This window comes from Odocoileus virginianus, chromosome 5, assembly GCF_023699985.2.
Source record: "Odocoileus virginianus isolate 20LAN1187 ecotype Illinois chromosome 5, Ovbor_1.2, whole genome shotgun sequence".
NCBI lineage: Eukaryota > Metazoa > Chordata > Mammalia > Artiodactyla > Cervidae > Odocoileus > Odocoileus virginianus.
Window position 1 is genome coordinate 679,502 of NC_069678.1, and position 21,983 is coordinate 701,484.

Below are 21,983 nucleotides of genomic sequence, written 5' to 3' on the forward strand. Positions count from 1 at the left end.
GCTACAGCCACCAGAAGCCAGTGACCTCCCCGCTGGGTCTCCACAGCAGGGCTCCACCTCACTGTCCAGCTATGCGCCCTGACCTTTCACATGACACCCTTTCCTCCTTGCTTACCTGGTTAGCTGACCTTTTACATGACACTCTTTTCTCCTTACTTAACTGGTTAACTACGACTCACTCATTTTTCTCTATTCAGGTCAGGGCAGAACCTGCCAAAAAACCTTTAACTGCTCCCCCCAGCCCCTGCCAATCAGGGTTGAAGGTGTCATCTCTGAACCCAGATAGCCCTCGATGTACCTTATCACAGGATGAACCATACTGTATTGTCATCACTGATATACTTTATCTGCCTCTCCTACTGGACTGAAAAAACTCGAGGGCAGAAACCTTTCACCCTTATAATGACCATGACTTAGTAGGTGTCCAATATATGTGTGTGAAATGAAGACAGGAAAAGAACTGAGGTCCAAAACCACATGCAATTCCATAGCTCATGTCTCAGGCAAGAAAAGGAAAGTGTTAGTCGCTCAGTCATGTCCGACTCTTTGCAACCCCATGAACTGTAGCCCACTAGGCTCCTCTGCCCATGGAATTCACCAGGTAAGAATACTGGAGTGGGTAGCCATCCCCTTCTCCAGGGGATCTTCCCAAACCAGGGATGGAACCCAGTCTTCCACATTGCAGGCAGATTCTTTACCATCTGAGCCACCAGGGAAGCCCCATGTCACAGGCAGTTGCCATGGAAATCAAGCCACAAAATAGGATACATCCTTTTGGTCTCAACATTATACCCTTTTCCTTTCAAGAAGAGACCTTAATATACCTATAGGAAAGAAGTACCCTTACCTTATGTTAAAGTCCATTAACCCTTGTTCCTACCTTCCCCAAACCAAACAGCTGGAGGCATTGTGTAAAAGTGTTTTATTTTAAAAATCCAGACATCTTACTTGTACAAATCAATCACTCTCCATCTCCAAGTCCCATCACTTGTGCTTCAGAGCAGAGCATGTGGTATTTTTCTGGGCTTAACGTATAAACTGACATGGTGTTCAAGAACTTGTCCAGTGGACAGAGCCGGTCAGGGCAACCTTTTGGCACTTGCTCCTGTGGAAGAGATGTAACTCAGCAGTGGTACTGGGGACGCTGTCTAGCTGTTTTCACCTGTGTCCAGAGTTCTAAAAGGCTCTGACCCAATCAGATGTATACGTACATATGTAACAGCCAAGAAGCCCCCATTAATCAGTCAGCTTCCAGATTAAAAGCACTATGCCCTGCTCATGAAAGTCACTTAGTAACTGTTGGTTGAACTGACTGGAAGACACATTGATGTTATACCCCTGGGAAGGCTAGAGGTCTGACCTTAGGGAGTGTTCAGCCTGTGCCCTGGACAGAAACCTGCTGAAGTGGCCAAGGCACCAGAGGTGTTGATAGTACACATCACCTCCCAAAGACCTCATCATATTAATTTTCAAAACAGGCCTCACAGTCAGGACTTACATCCTGGGAGAGACCCTCAGGAGAAGAGAAGGGTGGTCCTGTTGTTAGAAGGGTTCTGTGGCAGAACCAGGACATTGTTCCAGCCAAAGCCTGCCACTATGGACCCAGTTCTGCCTTATCCCTGGGCCACAGCCATGAGAGGATCCAGAGAGCTTGTGTACCAGTGGAGACTCCCTGGGCCCAAGCAGGCAACTTGGTGCTAAACCAGGTGGGCCGGGTGGCCCAGCCACCTCCCAACCATACCCCAGAGGTCTTACCTTCCCTTGATAATAGAGCTGCACAAACCACTCCTTAGACTCCCGGTGCTGGTAGAGTTCCATGGTCAGGTCCACAGCAAATGGGGGCCATTTGTGGTCAAAAATTCCCAGGGTAATTAGCAGAGGCATGAGGGTCACATCGTGAGCTGCATAGAGATACAGCTTCCTGCAAGAATAAAACAGCTCTCCATAGTTCTTCACCTCAGGACTCTGGAGGCCGGGACATCACCTGCCTCCTTTGAGTGAGGAAACCGGGTGACATCTAGAAATCAGTTGAGCCTGGTATAAATCTCCTTTGAGGGACTTTCCTGGTAGTCCAGCGGTTAAGAATCCAGCGTGCTGTGCAGGGGACATGGGTTTGATCCCTGGTCCTGGAACTAAGATCTCACGTGCTCTGGAGCAACTACTGGAGCCTGCGTGCTGCAATGAAGACCCAGCACAACCAAATAAATAAATGTGAGGAAAAAACCAAACAAACTCCTTTGGAGTAGATGGCCTTTCCTAGTGACTCAAACAGTGAAAAATCTGCCCACAATGCAGGAGACCCAGGTTCGATCCCTGGGTTGGGAAGTTTCCTCTGGAGAAGGGAATGGCTACTCACTCCAGTACTCCTGCCTAGAGAATTCCATGGACAGAGGAACCTGGTGGGATACAGTCCATGGGGTCGCAAAGTGTTTTCTCCAATATCAGGGGGCTTACACACCACTTGGGAGTCTTGTTAAAAGGCAGACTCTGATCCAGTGGGTCAGGCTGTGGTGGAAAATCAAACAATCTCAGGTGATGGTGAAGCTGTTTATCTGCAGACCACACTTTGTTTACCAAGTGCCTTGGACACACATTCCAAATCCATGGTCCCTAACCTGGAGTTCCAGGCACCCCAAAAGTGGCTATGGAAGTTCACAAGCCACTTACAACATTTTTAAATGCCCAGGAGAATTCCTATCTTCCAATATACTCAATGAAGGTGTTTAAACAATCTATTAAGCAACTATCATTGTTTGGGGCTACTTTAATAACACCAAATCAGTTCAGTTCAGTTCAGTTGCTCAGTCGTGTCCGACTCTTTACGACCCCATGGACTGCAGCATGCCAGGCGGCCCTGTCCATCACCAACTCCCGGAGTTGTGATGTCCTAGTTATTCTATTGGATGCATGTTCAATTAGTTTTAAAAAATGGAAAAATTAATTTAGGGTTCTTTTCTACTAAAATGAACATATCAAAACATGGTAGGACAGATGTGTCAGGAAGAAAGGTAGAAACGTTGTGAATGTCTCTGGGACACATAGCCTCAAACATCTACTTTCAATTACCGATGGCCTGGTTCCCACCCTCCTAGAACCTGGGCTCCCTCCCTGTAGCCAGAGCCCCCCCACCATCACCCTCCTCAGTCACGCCAAGCCAAGCTGCTCGGCCAAGTACCTGGTCTTGCTGGGCGGAGTGGCAGGGTCCACGACTTTCAGTAGGTTGCTCTCCAGGATGTGGAGGAATGGGCCAACTGCCATCTGAAGGCTCTCCCTGTGGTGATTAAACAGTACTGAAGAACCTAGTGGGGACTCGGCCCACAGGGGATGCAGTCTGCTTCTGCCCCCCAGAACCTCATGAGCCCAGTCACAGAGCAGAGACAAGACAAGGGATGCAAGAAGGACAGAGACGGGCAGGAAGGACAGAAACAGCACTGCCTCAAGTCCGAGGGCTCTCCATGCGCCAAGACTGTAAACAGCAGCAGGATACAGACCTGGTATGAACGTGGCTGAGATGGGAGGGGTGAGGGGATGGCAACCAGCATAAGTAATAGAGAGCTAGGCCAAAACTGGGAAGGACAGGGTGTAATGAATTCCAGGAATTCTAGAAGGCCCTTAGAAGAGCCATCTGAAGGGAACTCGCCTAAACTACACTTCCTATGTGCCAGCTCCCCCTCTTTGGCATCAAGACCATAAGGGCTTTTCTTAATTTATCTGATTTAACAAGTTCAGCACTAGTGCTGTTGGGTGGGCACTGTGGCTCCACTGCTTTCCTTCTCAGGGGGGTCACCTCATGATCACAGCTGGTTACCTCAACTCAAAGCATATTTGAGAAGTAACAGCAGGAACATGGAGGCTAGTAAGCAGCAGAAAGCCTTGGTTTGGGCGACTCTCACTTTTTATCAAAGAGAAGAAAAATCTTTCCCAGAGTTCCCAGGACCTAATCACTGACAAAAAAGACTTTCCATGCCTGGTTTAGACCAATCCTTATTCATGGCGACTGGCCACTTTTACAAATCAAGGAACGTTGAAGCAACAGCTGAGGAGTAGGCAACCAATACTATAAAGCAGCATATACTTTTGAAAGAGTTTGTGCAGGCCAAGGCAATTTGGATGGCATCGTGAAACTAGAACCATTTGTTCCTGAAGAAACATCAATTTTAAGAAACCAGGGCTAATGGAAAAGAAAGTGGATTGGACCCAGATCTTCTTTAAAATGCAGCAGAAAGCAAACAATAGTTGTGGGCCAAGTCCAACTCGGCTGCCCGTTTTTGTAAGTAGTTCCACTGGAACACAGTTGTGCCCATTTGTTTGTGTATCATCTATGGCTGCTTTTATGCTACATGGGCCGAGATGAATAGACACAGCAGTTAATGCACGGCCTGCAAAGCCTAATATATTTATTAAATATGTGTGTATGGATTCCTCTGGTGGCACAGTGGATACGAATCCACCTGCCAAGGCAGGGGACATGAGTTGAATACCTAGTCCAGGAAGACTCCACATGCCACAGAGCAACTAAGCCTGTTTGTCACAACTACTGAGCCCTGGTGTGGCAATTACTGGAGCCCGTGCTCTGCAACAAGAAAAGCCACGCAGTGAGAAACCTGTGCACCACAACTAGGGAGTAACCCCTGCTGCAACTAGGGAAAGCCTGAGCACACAGCAGCGAGCATCCAGCACAGCCAAAAAAGGATATATGTAAGTATGTGCTAGTGGAGGGGAAGGCAGTAAGTGACAATTTAGGAACAGTGGGGCCACTTCAGGAAAAGATGAGGGAAGGTGGTCGGTCACAGGAGTGGCAGCGAGCTGAGAGGTGTGGCTGGAACCTTCCAGAAGCCTGAGGCAAGTGCAAAATGGGTGAACTGACTGAGCAGGAGAAAAGCAGGCAGAGGCTCCTTATGCAAGATCTTCTATTCTTTACAAGATCAAGCAAATTCTTAAAATGTTAGTAGCTTTTTCCTCCCACTCATCTTCCTCAGGACTTCCCCTCTATACTCCCCCCTCTTACCAAGTCACCTATTCTGAGTACAAGCTGAATGCTCTGAACCAACCATTAAAATGTGTTTTGTTATATTTGGGAAGAGAGAGACCCTCCATTCTGATAGGAAATAGGCCTTCTATAAAGAGAGCCCTAAATACCAGTAAAACAGAGAAAACACAGGATTGGTGGTCAAAAGATCTGGGTTCAAGTCCTGCCTCCACCACTTGCTAGCTGAGCCTAGGCAAGGTGGCCCACATCTCTCGGGCCCAGTTTCTCCATCTCTAAAGCCAGGACTTGGACTTGTCAGGGATACTGACACCAACCTCATGGCGAGAACAGGAAAGTGATTTGTAAACTGTAATGTGATGAATAAAATGAGCAATAATTATTCTTCCTTCAGCATCCCTTGGTACCCTAATGTTTTGAAACTTAAAGCAAAGGAAAAAGTCGGTGGTTAAGAGAAACTCAATCAAATGACTTCCCTACTGGTCCAGTGGTTAAGAGTCCATGTTCCCTTATGCAGGGGGCCCAGGTTTGATCCCTGATCAGGGAACTAGATCCCACATGCTGCCACTAAGACCCGGCACAGCCAAATAAATAAATAAAAATAAAGTAAATACTTTAAAAAGAGAGAGAGAGAAACTCAGTTGAGTGGCAGCTCCCGGTTTTGTGTAACAGTGAATGAAAACACTACATCACCAGTCCCCGCTCCAGAAATGGAAGGACCCAGGGCTGAGTCTATTCAGAAGGCCAGCAGAATGGGGTGATTTCAACCTCTGCACACAGAGACGCCAGCTGACAGGTGTGAGCGGGCCTGACGAGTCCCCTTCCCCACACTCTGGGGGGCCTGACCAAGCGTGACTGTATGCCAGCAGCTGAAGAGCCCCCCCTCACCTGTCTTCCCACTGTAGGATGTACGAGGCTGTGTCCACAGCTCTCTGCTCAATCATCCATGCAAACCTCTTCAGTGTGGGGCAGCTCGGGAGCTTGTGCACCTGAACGGGCCATGGGTACAGTTTTAGAAAGAAATACTCATCCAATAAGCCTGGTGGCCGATCCGCTTCCATGCAGTCCAAGGGAACTGTCTTCTCCCAGAGAGAGACTGGCTCAAAACTCTATGTCCCCAAGGCCTGTCAGAAGCTATTCCTCCAGATCTGAAGGTCCAGAGAAAAATTGTTTTCTCCTCTCTTTCTGATGCTCATCTACTCCAAAGTAAAAAACATTTGTGTTCTTTTAAGCTAAAAAAAAAAATTAAATAAAATACAAGGCAAGGGATTCATAAATTTTTACTCATCCTTCATCATCCCCAAAATGGTTTCTAAAAAGGGTGCCATATAAATACTTTCTCAACTCTTGTTTTATAACCTTAAACCTATTTTACACATAAGCATAAGGTGCGTTTCTGCATTCAGGGCACACTGTCATCTTCACAAGAGAAGGAAGGAGGATTCAGGCTGTACAGACTTAGGGAGTCTGACTTCTGAATGTGGAGCAGCATTTCCCATTGTGTGGCCTTCAGTATTTATTGGAAAAAAAAGATTCTAGGGCTAAACAAGCTTGAAAAAAACAGAATTAAAGATTAACCAGTTTTCTTTACCACAGTGCTCTTGGGTTCTTTAATAGGCTGACGTGCATACAGACTCTCCAAAAAGTGATACAATAAAGAGGCATTCCAAACTTTTTAGACCACAATCCCTCCCTACCCATCACCCACCCCAGCCCTGCCTGCCCACATTATACACATTTGCGTCATGGGTATTCTAGTGAATATGCTTCAAGGAACTCTGGTCAAGAGTTTAAATGTCTATGCTCCTCATCTGGTGAGGAGTCCACCCTACCCCTCAGTTCCCAGGTCCATTCTGCCAGCAAGTGCTTTCACAGCCGCCTCCAGGCCAGGAGGCCTCCACCCACTCAGGAGCCAGCCCACCAGGTCTTGCCCAGGCTCCCCCACCCTCCCAGAGCCCGAGGAGGACAGCCAGCCCACCTGCTCAGCAGCCATGTTGTCCAGCAGGACGAGGAAGTCCACTTTATCACTACTGGCAATGCCCATTTCTTCCTTCACTTTCTTCAAATCCTCTGAGATTCCTGGCTGCAAAGAAGCAGCCTGCCTCCGGCCTCTGCCGAAAAATAAAAAAGTTATTCCTTGTATTTCTTTATACTGTATGGTTATTAAGTTTACAAAGTGTATCTCATTCGTCATTTAGGATCTCATTTGCCTTTCAAAAACTCATTGGGGTTAGCCAGTATAATTGTCATTTTAAAGATGGGTAAACTCTACGAGGCCAGTTGACTTGTGACTTAGTACATACCAGGGCTTGAATAATGGATTTTCCAAATCCCATTCTAGCATTCCCTTCTGTTATACCCAAAACAATGCAAGCGCGGCCAGGTCTGCTTGAAAACACATCTCCTTCTTCTGGGGAACACCTTCTACATGGTGTAAGTGCAGTTCCAAAATACCTGAAACCTGAATAGTGCCATCAGCTCCAAACCTACACAGCAGCACATTGGTAAGAGAAGGGGAATCTGTGTCTTCTTTGGCATGCCCATCTAGATTTGCAGTTAATGACTGGCTTACTCATCTTTTCCATAAGTTTCTTAAGTTACCCCATCTGAGAGCCCAGGACTGAACACAAAGGACAATGCTCGGTAAATGGTGAAGCCCCACGCGTGGCTGTATACACCATCTCTCAGCCCAGCGTGTGGGTCTCCCTGGCTGTCCTGTACCTTCACCATGAGCCTGTCCTGTGAGCAACAGCTGCCTCCCATCCTGGACAGCTGATGTCAGACCCAAGTTTAATGCCATCTCTCCTACCCAATATCCACTGGCACAGCCAGTCTGCTGGCAGAGGTGGTACAATGCTGCCTGTACCCCCACCCTGAGGAACAAGAATCAGGAGCAGTTACCTGGTTCTTTTCTGCAGGTTCCAGCAGTATTGGTAGTTGGGGTACAAGACTTCCAAGCTTGCTTCGTCAGTGTGGATGACGATGGGTCCTGGAAGGAAGGTGGGAAGCACAGGCAGGAAGAGGCTTCAGCTTACTCTTCCCGGCAGCTCCACCCCCTTCTTCTTCTCTTTGTCTACACAGATGGAGCTGCTCCCAGAGGCCATCATCCAGGTTACTCCTTAAGGACAGTAAGTGCCCTCAACATGCCCTGGCTTTGCCAACAGGAGCTCCCCTGTGGTCTGACAAAGCATGCAGCAGCCTGGTTCTCTTGCTGGGCTACCTACAGCCGGGAGCAGGTACAGACCTGATCAGACTGGCACCTCCATGCTCAGTCGTGTCCGACTCGTTGTAACCCCATGTATTGTAGCCTGCCAGGCTCCTCTGTCCATGGGATCTTCTAGGCAACCATACTGGAGTAGGAAGCTATTTCCTACTCCAGGCACATCTATGACACATTCCAAAAAAAAATGCCTGCCTCAAGATACTACCAGCACTCAGAGATTCTAACAAATGGGCCATCCTTTACTTTAGCAGAACAAGGTGATTTCTTGCTTTGCAAACCTATAGGCCAATATAGGTTTTCCAGGCAGCACTAGTGGTAAAGATCCTTCCTGCCAATGCAGGAAAAGTAAGATGCAGGTTCAATCCCTGGGTTGGGAAGATACCCTGGAGGAGGGCATGGCAACCCACTCCAGTATTCTTACCTGGAAAATCCCATGGACAGAGGACCCTGGTGGGCTACAGTTCATACGGTCACAAAGAGTCGGACACGACTGAAGCAACTTAGCATGCATGCATGCATACACCAGTATGGTGACTTATGAAACGATCTGAGAAAGGTGCCCACAGGGTCACAAATCCTCTAAGACTCCATGGCCTTGCCCAAAAGAAAAGCCAGGCTTCTAGACGCACTAGCAGGAACCAAAGATTAAGACTACAGTGTCTCTTACACACCTCACAGCAGCTTGCTCCTGCTCAGAGCTGACAGGTAACCCTCATCTCCTGTCAATGCCCAAGGGAGGTGCTTTAACACCTTTACATGCTTTGCTCTGCACCAGCGTCCTGTTCTACACAGCTCAAGCCTCTTCTTCTCTGATGGCAGAGGAGCTTTATGGAATTCACTGAGGTCAGTCTGTGGAATAACTGCTATATTATGTGGTCAGTCACTCGGTTGTATCCAACTCTTTGCGGCCCCATAGACTATAGCTCGCCAAGCCCTCAGCCCATGGAATTTCCAGGCATGAATACTGAGTGTGTTGCCATTTCCCACTCCAGGTGATCTTCCCAACCCAGCTATCAAACCTACATCTCTTGTATCTCCTGCACTGGCAGGCAGATTATTTAGTGCCACCTGGGAAGCCCTCTGGTGAATCCCAAACCCCAAAGAACTACCATTCCCAAACAAATTACTGATAGTAAAAACCTCAGGATTAAAGAGCAGCCTATGGTAACTTGAGCAGAATACCAGAATTCACACACACTTGGCTGGTCTGGGCAGGAGAAGGAAATCAGACTGTGTCATGAGTTTAGCCCTGAATCTACAACCAACCAACAGGATGACTTTGGGAAGTCACTTCTCTTCTTTGGGGAATCACATGTAAATTGAAGGGGTGAGACTAGTACCAGCAATTTCCAATTGTTTCTAAAGTAGTGGGAGCTTTTCTTCTCCCACTATGAAATAAGGTAATGAAAGTAAAGGGGTTGAGGGCTTCAAGGCAGGGGTCTGAAGCACGGTGTACTTGCATGCCTCATTCCACTCCTTTTCTGTAGTTCCTAACCCCTCTGAAGAATCCTGGAGTTCTGCAGGACACGTAAAACAGACCTCAGGATCAGAGGCCCTCTCCAGATACCCAAGTCTTCTGGGAAGCAAGATGGCACAAGAGTGAAAAGTATGGACTGTGAAACCAGACTGCCAGAATTTGAATCCCAGCTCCTCCATTTACTAGCTTCATGTACCTCAGACAGTCCTTTATCCTCTGCCTTAAGTTCTCTTATCTGTAAAATAGGGATGCTACCTACATCACAAGAATTAAGTCAGTATCTGCAAAGATCTTAGAACTATGCTTGATGTCCTTTAAATGTGAGAATAATAGTAACTATGATGTAAGCCTCTAATTAACACATGGTAAGTCCTACCTGGTACCTGCCATGAATGTCTGGTTAACAGACCTTCAGTTTATGATAAATACGGTATTTGAGCTGGCACTCATATATGTGTTGAAGGAATGAATGACCAAATGATATAGAGCAACCCCCTCAGCCCTTCGCCACTGGCCTGATTCTCTGGAGCTTACTCAGAACCTTCTTGGACTTCGCCAGGATTTTACTCTTGAAACAATAACCCAAAGGTGAACCACTCCCACCAATGTTAGCACCTTGTGGGGTTCTTTGGTCTATCCAAATCCCATGATACTGGCCAAGGCAAGGAAGTAGCCAGGACACAAGTCAAGTTGGAGTGTGAGGCTGTCTGAGTCCAGCGCAGGGAACGGCTACCCAGGCAGCCACACCAGCAGTTGGTGATGATACCACTTCCTTCCTCGCAGGAAACCTGGGGCAGCCTGAGTCTGAGACCCGCCTGTAGATCAGGCTGCTAACAAAAAACACCCTTTCTACATTACTTATACTTTAGGGGGTTCTGGGGACAGGACATTTGCCTTTCAGAAACTGAGCAAGTGAACAGTTTTCAGAAGGCCATGCACTATAGACTATTCCTAAGCTCAGGGGCTCGCAAAAGGTAAGGAGCAGGCCATCCTGTTTGCTCTGTTACTTAGGCTGTTTGTGTTCAGCCAACGTCAGCCAGAATTAGCAGCCATAGTCCAAACTAGCTAGGAGCAAGGCCAGCCTCCTTTGGTCTGGAGTTTCTGTATCTTACACTTTTTAAAAGCCTCATGGAAATTTTATCTCTATTTGAGATAAGGCTAAAGAAGTTAAACAAAGTAACAAGAACTTTTGCCTTATGGTATCATTTGAGTATTTTAATATTGGTGAGGTCATGAAGATCTGAAACTCAGACCAGTAATTAAGTGTAAATTTGAATCAATTACAAATGACAAAATGCAGCTTCACTTGATAGTCAAAAGCCCTCAATTACATGAGATCCATAAGGGAAAATAATAGACGTGGTCCTTGAGGGTGGAAAGTTGCAGAACCCACTAGTGTGATCATTCACTGGCTGAATTATGTCAAAACCCAAACTCAACAGACTTCCTTAACTGGGAAAGGGCATATGGGACACTGTTACCACCTGGGTTATGCTGTGGATTATCACCAAGACCAGGGCCGTGGCAGCAGGCCTGGGTCCCAGTGAAGAGTTCCTCTTACTCTCCTTCCTTTCCAGCAGTGTCTCAACTAAACAAAAAGTCCCAGGTATTGTTTGAAAAATCTGGCTGCAGCTACCTTATGCAGCTTGTGTAGACACTTGAGAGAAAAAGTCAGGAGCCAGGGGTGCATCAGAGCAGCTGACATGTCGGTGTAGGTGTGAGGTCAGGCTGGCAGTGCAGCGGCAGGCCAAACAGGGAGGGGCCCGCCGCCCAGCTGGTACCCCAGAGAGGCCCCAGGAGCAGGAGAGAGACCCAGGTGGGGACAGACATCCAGAAAGAGAGAGCGGGGCTTTGGAAGCAAGACGAAAAGGCACCTCAGGGACAGGGGCTGACTTGTAGACCCTGGACTCGAACCTTCTTTTTGACGCTGGAAAAGTCCAGCCAGCAAACAGCGGGTAGACTCCAGGTTCCGATAGATGTTAGTGGAACGGATGCTGGGAACAAAACAAAAACATAGAGAAACTCATAGAAGGAAGATTTACATGTGCACACTACCTTATTCCACAGAGCACTCATAGGCTTTCTAAACTACATAGAGGGAGCTACTACAGTGTTAGTCACTTACTTGTGCCTGATTCTTTGCGACCCCGTGGACTATAGCTTGCCAGGCTCCTCTGTCCATAGAATTCTCCAGGCAAGAATACTGGACTGGTTCTCTCTGTCTTTAGCATGATTCATGTATTTACATAGATTTGATTATTTTAATTTTCCTGTCTTTTTTTTTTTGTAAATTTTATGTACAGATTTGATTTTTCATAATTTTCCCCTAGATTTTCAAGATAACTTCGTGCATTTTGTTTTTGACCGGATTTTGGTGGTGTTCGTGTTATTTACCTAGCACCCTGATTTTTTTTTTTTTTAATATAACCAAGGTTTCACTCTCTGTCCTTTTCTACTTAAGTAGGACATTTCATTCATACATTTCAGTATAGTCATTCAGTATAGTCAGCTGTACATAGGATGAGGACAGACCTGATCCATGAACATGTCTTAAATAAATGGGTTGCTGTATTTTAGGGTTATAAACCTTTTTCATTATTGGAAAGTGTAATGAGGACCTTCTGTAGAATCGTTTAGAACCAAAACCACCAGGACACAATTTTTATAATGTCTGTATATTTGTGATGCAAGGTCTTGTAAAGTTTTTACTGAAAACTACCATTAACCAGTCTTTCTTACTGACAATAAATTATTAATAAAAAAAAGAGAATACTGGACTGGGTGGCCATTCCCTTCTCCAGGGGATCTTCCCAACCCAGGGATCGAACGTGGGTCTCCTGCACTGCAGGCAGATTCTTTACCATCTGAGCCACCGGGGAAGCCCCAAAAGGGAACTAGAGGGCTGGGAAATACCCTTCTCTCTGTGGGATGGCTGCCCAAGGGACCTGAGGGCCAGTGAACATGACCTCCAGGGACCACTTGTCCTCCAAATCCTATCATATTAGGGTAACTGTCCCCAGACTGCCTAGGAGGTTCTAGCAAGGAAACGCAGCTTCTTGTATACCCTTGACTGAAGAACGGTTCTCCTCTCTCAGGGTAGGTCGTCCTCTTCGACAGAGCATGCAGCATCAGGAGGGATACACACAGGAAAGTGAGAGAGGAAGGGGACACCAGCCTAGCCAGCCAGATCACCCTCACACCTCCCACCTAGACCACCTCGGATGAGAGTGGGAACTGCACAGAGGTCAGGACAGGTTTTCTCACACTCAAGACCTAACACTGGGTGCAATATTCCTTTCTCAAGTGACTCACAAGACCTCCAGTGGGTTGAAGGCTGGCGAAAGAAAGGGGATGTCCTCCACGTAGTTCTTCCTCAGCCTCTCCCCAAGGGCAAACATCTGCTCCATGCCCACCTTGGTCAGCTGTCCAGCAAACATGCCCCCCTGAGGTGTGGGAGGAGAGAGAAGAATGAAGAAATCTCACAGTCTGCTAAATAACCTCAGCCCAGGGCAGACCATCACAGCTCTGCAAGGCGCTTCAGAGAGCAGGAAAGCATCGCTCACCTTCAGCGTGGTCTCACGGTACTGAGAGTCGAAAGGAGAGTGTGGTTTCGGGCCACCAGCAAGATTGGTGACTGTGTAATCAAGCTGAGTTTGGGGTGGGACCTCTATTAGCTGGGGCTTCCACTCTACCTGCTGTGAGCACAAAAAAAACAACACATTGCTTAAAAAGGTTCTGGAAACTTTAGAGTGTTAACACCTGGCAGCACATAGCTAGAATAACACTGATGCTAGATGAGCAACCTTCCCAAGAAGGATGGGAAGAAGGAAAGAAACTTCAACTTCAGCTCCAATTAAGGGAAGAAATGACTGCAATTTATTATTCCAAGTGTCCTCAGCCCAAGTCCTGTAATTGTCACACTAGTACTCACCGCTGAGGGGCGATTCTGGCACCAAGCCCAGACTGAAATAAAGGGTAGAAGCGGCCAGAGGGTCTGGCACCCAATACTTGGTGAAAGAATAAATGAACAAATGAATGAGTATAATACAATCTCAGTGACCATATACTTGTAAGAATTTTTAAGGAATCAACCTGCAGGGTTTTGTGGCCCCTCATTAAAGACTCTACTTAATGCCCCTTGAACTACTACATATATCTCTTCCTTTCATCCAATTTCTCAAACAAGTAGCTGCCCTCTAAGACACCTTCACTTTTCACCATCTTCCTTTACTCCCCGTAATCTGGCTCCTGCTCCAACTGTACTGGTTTTCAAAACATAACAAGTAGTCAAAGGCCTCATAGCTCCAACAGCCCATAAAATTCTTATATTCATTGAGTCAGATGTGATGACTCAATTTTAAAAACAAGTCTTTCCTTCTAATTCCATATGCCAGCTCCTCATCCCAACTCATTATGACTCTCAAGGCTACCCCAATTCTAATCCCGAAAACTCAAACCTGAATCTTCCCATTGCTCCCCCATTTCCACCCCAAACCCTGTGGATCACCGGCTAGAAAAAAAACGTCATTCCCACTGGTCCTTCTTTTATCTTATTATTAGAGTATAAATCCTTGTCATTGTTTTTAGTTGCTAAGTCGTATCTGACTCTTCTGCAACTCCATGGACTATAGCCTGTCAGTCTCCTCTGTCCATGGGATTTCCTAGGCAAGAATACTGAAGTGGGTTGTCATTTCCTTCTCCAGGGGATCTTCCTGACCCAAGGATTGAACCCATCTCTCCTGCATTGAAACTACTGAGCCACCAGGGAAGCTTCATAAAACCTTATTACTAATACATGAAAAAATGCTCAACATTGCTCATTATTAGAGAAATACAAATCAAAACTACAATGAGGTATCAGCTCATACGAGTCAGAATGGCCATCATCAAAAAAAAAAAAAAAACAAAACCTACAAACAGTAAATGCTGGAGAAGATGTGGAGAAAAGGGAACCCTCCTGCACTGCTGGTGGGAATGTAAACTGATAAGGCATCATGGAAAACAGTATGGAGATTCCTTTAAAAACCAAGAATAAATCTACCATGTGACCTAGCAATTCCACTACTGGGCATATACCCTGAGAAAACCACAATTCTAAAAGATACATGTACCTCAATATTTACAATAGCCATTGTATAGTGCAGCAATATTTACAATAGCCAGGACATGGAAACAACCTTGATGTCCTTCAACAGATGAATGGATAAAGAAGTTGTGGTGCATTTATACAATGGAATATTACTCAGCCATAAAAAGGCCTGGAGTTTCTCTAGCTGAAGCAGGAGAGGGAACTCAGAGCCCCAGGCACTCAGCATCCCTTGAGCCACAGGCTCCACAGAATGGTTTGAGGGCTATCAGATAGGTCACAACTGAAATGGAAGACTCAACACAGAAAAAGCCAATTTCAAGATGTCTGTACTAGAGCCAGCGAGCGCCTAAGGGCTCATCTAAGGCAGTCAGGACAGAAGCAGTGAATTCAAGACACTGCGTCAATCCTGGCAAGTAAGTAGATAAAAGCTTTTTTTTTTTTTTTTTTTTTTTTGGCGGGGAGGCTATATTTCTAGGTGAACAAGAAAGAATAAAGAAAAAAATTACTTTGACTTGGAGTCTGGGCGCATGAGGTGGTAAGCGGTGATGGAGGTACCTCTTGACTAAAACTGAGGCCAAGACAGAATAGTTAACAAACTGAGTTCAGCTTTGTACAATTTAAGTTTGAGATATCTCCTCTGAGTTTCCAGCATTCCCAGCATATTCCCATAACTGGAGTTTGTTTTGTCTCTCTTCTTCATCACACTGTAAACTCTCTTCTTTTTTATAGCTGAGACTGAATTATCCATCCATGTAAGTCCAGTGTCTGAGCACAGGTCCTGACACCAGATCCATAAGGCCTGCTCAGCCACACTAAAGAGTCTTCTCCTGTTAGGTGTATTCACCAACAGAGGACTTCTGGTTCCCCTAGGAGATGACTCCTGAGGTCTAGGTCACGTCAAGTCTAAAATACACGTTTTCAGACTTTCAAGAATGGATGATACATCATTTCCACACATAGTGTCCATCCCACATACATACTGTCATTCTTGCTCCTATTTTTCAATCCAGAGTCAGTAGCAAAGAGTAACTTTGTAATTTTATTTATTTATACTCCATTTTCAAGAACTAACTTGAAGTAGGTGGTAGCAATACCTAAAATATAGCAAGATAACCTATTTATTTATTTATTTTTTGGCTGCACCATGAGGCTTATGGGATCTTAGTTCCCTGACCAGGGATTGAACCTCTGCCCTCAGCGGTGAAAGCATGGAATCCTAACCTCTGGACCTCCAGGGAATTCCCAAGATAACCAATTCAAAGTCGAAAAGAATGACAAAAGCAAGTGAGTGACCCAAAAAATGGATACAGCAATAAAGTTTCTCAAAAAATATTAATACATGCTGTGAAGATCTATATACTTACTGTAGGTGGGCCAAAAGATTCAGCACTAAGCTTTCTGGCTTTTATGTAAAAGGAGAAACCTGATCAGCTAGACAAGCTTAAAGATAAAAGCAAGCCAACTGTTCAGAAGAAGCACACCATTTCTCAAGTGAACAGACAAATTCCTCCCAAGGGTCCTCATAAAGAGGATAGAGTAATATAATGAACATCTTTTCAGTAGTCACAGCAATGAGTTTTGTGGGATTGTTTCTTATTGTTCCCTCGACACAGAATGATAGTATCTTACCAAAGCACATTTCCATGAAGACGATACTATACAGGGATCAATGTTACATCCCAGGGAAAAGAGGGAAAAAAATCTACATAAAAGTAAACAAAAACTTCCAGGGGTAGTTCTCAGAATAAACTAATGATTTGAAAGCTTGCACACTGCACACTACTATAGCTGGAAAAATTTTTTTAAGTTACTGATGCCTGAGCCCTGCATGGGTTAATCACAACCAAATCTCCCAGGGATGGGGCTCAGTTTTTCAAATGCTACTCAGTCTAGATAATTATAAAGCTTCACCAGAGAAACTTTTATCATGACTGGATGCTCTGAGCCAATTAAATCAGAATCTCTGGGAGAGAGACCTAGGCTTCAGTATTTTTTAAAGTTCCCCAGCTGAATCCAATGTCCCACACCAAGGTTAAGAACCACCACTGCACAGGAATTAATGGACTGACTGGCACATCCTTTAAGTAATGCTTCCTGAAAACCACTTATCTTAGCTGAGCTTTGAGTAAATGTTAATCTACAATGATACTGACATCATCCTTCCCAGCCCACCTGACATTATTCTTCCCGGCTCATTTACACTATAGAATAAATATGGACTCTAATGTCTTCATATGGAGAAGGCAATAGGAACCCACTCCAATACTCTTGCCTGGAAACTCCCATGGACAGAGGAGCCTGGTAGGCTGTATAGTCCATGGGGTTGTGAAGAGTCGGACACAACTGAGTGACTTCACTTTCACTTTTCACTTTCATGCACTGGAGAAGGAAATGGCAATCCACTCCAGCGTTCTTGCCTGGAGAATCCCAGGGACGGAGAAGCCTGGTAGGCTGCCGTCTATGGGGTCGCACAGAGTCGGACACGACTGAAGCGATTTAGCAGCAATGTCTTCATGAACCGTGGAGTTTGAATGCATTGGAGTTTATTTTCTAAAAACTGGAGTCTTCCTGTGTTGGGGGCTATTTGCCATGAAATAGAAGCTGACAAAAATCCAAAAGTAAGGTCAAATTTATCTTTGAAAAGCATACTTGGATCTAATCTAACAATCAGAAAAAATGACCAATCAAGTTCCAGAGTTTTATTTCCAGAGCACAGATACAATACTTTCAGGAAGACAAGTTAATTCATCAGTCATTCAATCATTTTAAAAAAACTCAATAAAACATCTAGTTTTAAACAATGATATTTTCTAAGGATTGACTTGTCATGTGTTTATCTATAAACCAGTCAGAAGTCTGGAAACATCTACCAAAGGCAATTTCAGTTTTAGAACTGCCGCCAAATAGTCCTTTCTGACTCTAATTAATAGCAGAACCAGGAAGACTAGGAAATCCCATTAACAACCTCTATCAAACTGGAGTTTAGAAAAAAATCCTGATAGAATAGCCAGAAACAAGTCATAGGAGGCTGATGACACCCGCTCATAGCCTAAGTTGAACAAAGGTTGGTTATACCCCTTGCTTTTATGCACAAGACTTTATACAGAATAACCAAAGGCGTTCAGCGCACCTACATAAAATCTGAAAACGTGAGCAGGCCTGAGAGGTAATGTGCCTTATTTAATTGCAAAATGAGACCAAGGATTCAAATGCACCATATTTTGTGGCTACAAAAACAGAAGATGAATGAAGCTGGCATTCTACCTTAGCTATGACTGCTCCTTCCAACATAAAGGCAGAGATACCCATCACACACTCACTGGCTCAGGAGAAAGCCCTAAAAGAATCTAAATCTTTTTCCGGTTCCTTCAGGGAACACACATACTGTCTGAAAGAGGTCCAGGCCTACACATTCAGACTTTTATTCTTGGGCTCCAAAATCACTGCAGATAGGGACTGCAGCCATGAAATCAAAAGACACTTCCTCCTCAGAAGAAAAGCTATGACCAACCTAGCTAGACAGCATATTAAAACACAGAGACATTACTTTGCCAGCAAAGGTCCGTCTAGTCAAAGCTATGGGTTTTCCCAGTAGTCATGCATGAATGTGAGAGTTGGACCAAAGAAGGTTGAGTACCAAAGAATTGATGCTTTTCAACTGTTGTGTTGGAGAAGACTCTGCAGAGTACCTTGGACTGCAAGATCAAACCAGTCAATCCTAAAGGAAATCAATCCTGAACATTCATTGGAAGGACTCATACTGAAGCTCCAATACTTTGGCCAGTTGATGCAAAGAGCCAACTCATTAGAAAAGACCCTGATGCTGGGAAAGTTTGAAAGCAAGAGGATAAGGGGATGACAGAGGACAAGAAGGTTGGATGGCATCACCAACTCAATGAACATGAAACTAAGCAAGCTCTGGGAGATAGTGAAGGACAGGGAAGCCTGGCGTGCTGCAGTCCATGGGGTCGCAAAGAACTGGACACAACTGAGCGACTGAACAACAATTCTGTACCAAGAATAAATGGAGAAGAAAGGGGAGTACACAAGAGATGGGCTATGTACAAAACTTGAAGTATCCAGATATTCGAATAAGGAAAGAAAGAGAAGGAAAGGAGTGAAGTTCAAGTTCCTGACAGAATGTGGAATAGCCATATAGAAAGGCTAACTAGAAACTTGATAACAGAATTTAAGTGCCTACCAAGATTTATTATGTGGGAAATGCTTTGAGGTTTGATTTCACGTGTGGCCAGCTTTAAAAACTGGGTTTTCAGTTGTACACCATGAGTTGTAGAACTCTGAGGATTTCTTAAAAGCAACTGTCATGAGTATGCCTAATATCAATTTGGACATCCTGCTGAACCTACTCCAACATCAACCTGGAGAACCAACAATGCAAAAGCACCCCACAGGTAAGTTTGCCACCTGGATGCCTGGGAATTCCAGGTTGCAATTTATCTTCATTAGGAAAACAATTCTTTAATCACAGGCCTGCCTGCTATGAAAGGCCAGAGATCTTTACTGGGTCTCCCTAAGAATCAAATCCAAAAAGGTAATCATCTTCAAAACCAGCTATTTGTACTTTAATCATAATTATCCTGAGCAAAACCAGGTGGATTTTAAGACTGATCAATTAATTTTGTTTTTTTTGTACCTCAGATCTCTTCTACAATAAGTTTAGGAGCCCAGAATGAAAAAGGAGAGCCCCAAGATACAGCACTTGTTGCCAAAAAAATCTTCAGGATCTCAAACAGCCTCCAGCAAACCCAGAGAGAAAGTTGAGGTAAAATCTGTTCCCAAAAGTGGTGTTGGTTTTGTTGTTTAGTCGCTAAGTCACTCCAACTCTTTTGCAATCCCATGGACTATAGCTCGCCAGGCTCCTCTGTCCATGGGATTTTCCAGGCAAGAATACTGGAGTGGGCTGCCATTTCCTTCTGCCCCGGATCTTCCCCACCCAGGAAATCGAATCCCTGTCTCCTGCATTGGCAGGAGCCACCACTGAGCCACAAGGGAGGTCCCTTCCCAAAGGCATTATTAACCTCTCTTATCCACTGTGATCCCAGTCAGGGTGGTTCCTGTCACAAAGGTCCCTGTAACTCTTTGACAACCATTAAAATGGTCACACAGAACTGCATTACACCCTTGTACTCAAGTTCCCACAAATATTCACTAGAAATACAGTTTCCGCTCCCACATCTACTGAATCCACATTTTTAGCAAGATCCCTACGCGATTTATACGCACCTAGGGAAGCATACTACTAGCTGGGCTACGCAGCCATGGGAAGTTTCCGGGCTGCCCCACAATCCGGGTGTCCGAGGGGGCTGGGAGAGGTTGGGGGTACATGGTCAGCACATTTGTTCACACTGTTTTCCCTTCGTCAGGACCGAGTCCGAATTCCCGCTCCGTAAGAGTAAAATTCCAAAGATGGTGTGCGTCGGGGCAAAGACCCTGGCCCGCCACTAGCTGGCCACACAGTTCTCGCTCCCCAACCGTGCCGGTCTCTCTCACCTGGTCCTCCTGAGGGAGCGGCTTGAGAGGGCTCCGTGCCCCGTGTCGAAACACGACTTGCACCATTTTCAACTCCAACAGGCTTCGGTCGACAGGATTCTGGTCGTCCGCGCCCCCAGGCTCGGCCAGGGCCACCCGCCGCTGGTGGAGGCAGTAGGTTAGCGAGGTCAGGACGCCCACGGGGGTCCACATGCGCAGCTTGAAGACCCGGGAGATCATGGTGGAAACCCTTCTCAACCCTTCGGGGTGAGAGTGCAGAAAGCGAATACAAGTCCCCTGCGGGCGACGGGGCTCAGCAGCCTCCCCTAAGTTCCCGGGAACCGGAGGGCGCACACATCCAGCCGCCCACTACGACTCCCAGCTTTGAAGGGAACCCAGAGTGGGAGCAGCGAAGACTTCCCGGGAGTTTTAACCCGGGTCGGGGTTGGCCACTCCTGCAGCAGACTGGGCGGGGATACCGGGAGCCGGGAGCTCGGCTCCTGATCTTTCGTCCTCTAGGGAACCTTAAACTTGTATTTCAAGTTCGGCCTCCAGCACTCTTGACGGGACAGAAATACGCCCTGAGTTCTTCCGTGGCTGTGGCTCCATTAACAAAGACTGCTGAACTCCACTTTTTAATAAGCAAGCAGCCAGCCACTTTCTCACCTACCCAGGGACTTGCCCAAGTGGACCCGCGCAAAGGAGCACGGGAAAACGAGTCCCGTGGTGACGCCTGTCCGGGGACTCTGAGTTGCGAGAACTACAACTCCCACAAGGCTGCGCGCCGCGGGCCCCAGCTGGAGGTATTACCCCGCCCTCTGCAGTGGGCTAGCGGGCTGCAAGTCTCCGCGGCAGGGCGGCCTGTGTGGGGGAATGAATTGGCAAGTTTGCCAGGCTGATTGGGTAGGAGACATGAAGAAAGGGATAGATAGAAATGGGTAGTGTAGATCATCTATTTGGAGTCTAGGGAGCATAGAAGACTTCCTTGAAGTTACTGAGTTAAGAGCCAAGGCACCACTTACTAAATGATTACTCTTGGCTGCGCGGGGGGTGGGGGCTTTATATTTAATCATTTGATATCCCACTTCTATGTTTAAAGAGGTTTAGATCGTTGCAAACATATAGAAGTTCAAGCCCATTGATGCGTTACTTGTATCCAGAATATTTCTTGTGGAAAAATCCAGGCCTTGTCTATAGATGTCCCAGTGAGTAAGCTTCTTAGCTAGCCTAAACCACCTGCTGATCTGGTTTCTCTAGAGTTCTTAGCTAGCCTAAACCACCTGCTGATCTGGTTTCTCCTGAATATACTGCGGCTCCAGACTTCTGTTCCAGGTCTTTGCAACAGGGCACATCTGTGTCCTCAAGGCAAAGGCAAGTTGTGAGGAGTATCTGGGTATATTGACATAAAAAAAAAAACCAACAACAAATTCAACTGAGTAAATCTGAAGATTTAATTGTCTTTATTCAACTATGCATGAATTGGGCAGCACCCCATCTAGCAACTAGAAGGGTGCTGGGATGGGTTGTACAAAGTGGAAGGTTTTTCAGAGGGTGGAGCAAGAAAGTATTAACAAAAGAAAAGATGGTAGTAATAAAAGAAAAGCAGGATTCCCCTACTGGGAAGAGGGAGGAGAAAGGAACTGGAAAGGGTTTTATCAGGCAGATTGCCTCTTCTGCAGCTGGGGATGGGGGAGTTGATGGAGAGGGACTCTCTGAT

General features: G+C 45.9%; 1 protein-coding gene across 2 annotated transcripts; it reads right to left on the bottom strand.

Annotated features, from left to right (window-relative positions):
- Positions 1 to 907: 907 nt before the first annotated feature.
- Positions 908 to 20,967, bottom strand: ACP6 (acid phosphatase 6, lysophosphatidic). Of its 2 annotated transcripts, none has more exons than XM_070467205.1 (10): positions 20,288 to 20,967; positions 13,251 to 13,379; positions 13,000 to 13,130; positions 11,602 to 11,681; positions 7,889 to 7,976; positions 6,966 to 7,098; positions 5,876 to 5,976; positions 3,176 to 3,271; positions 1,756 to 1,921; positions 908 to 1,105 (listed from the first exon to the last, which is right to left on the bottom strand). In XM_070467205.1, exons 1-10 carry the CDS (start codon positions 20,504 to 20,506, stop codon positions 962 to 964), a joined length of 1,287 nt encoding a protein of 428 aa, XP_070323306.1. In that variant the 5' UTR covers positions 20,507 to 20,967; the 3' UTR covers positions 908 to 961. The 2 variants fall into 2 exon arrangements, with proteins under 2 accessions (XP_070323306.1, XP_020754283.2); XM_020898624.2 differs by having other exon boundaries at positions 13,251 to 13,382; positions 20,288 to 20,966.
- Between the last annotated feature and the right edge of the window lie 1,016 nt (positions 20,968 to 21,983).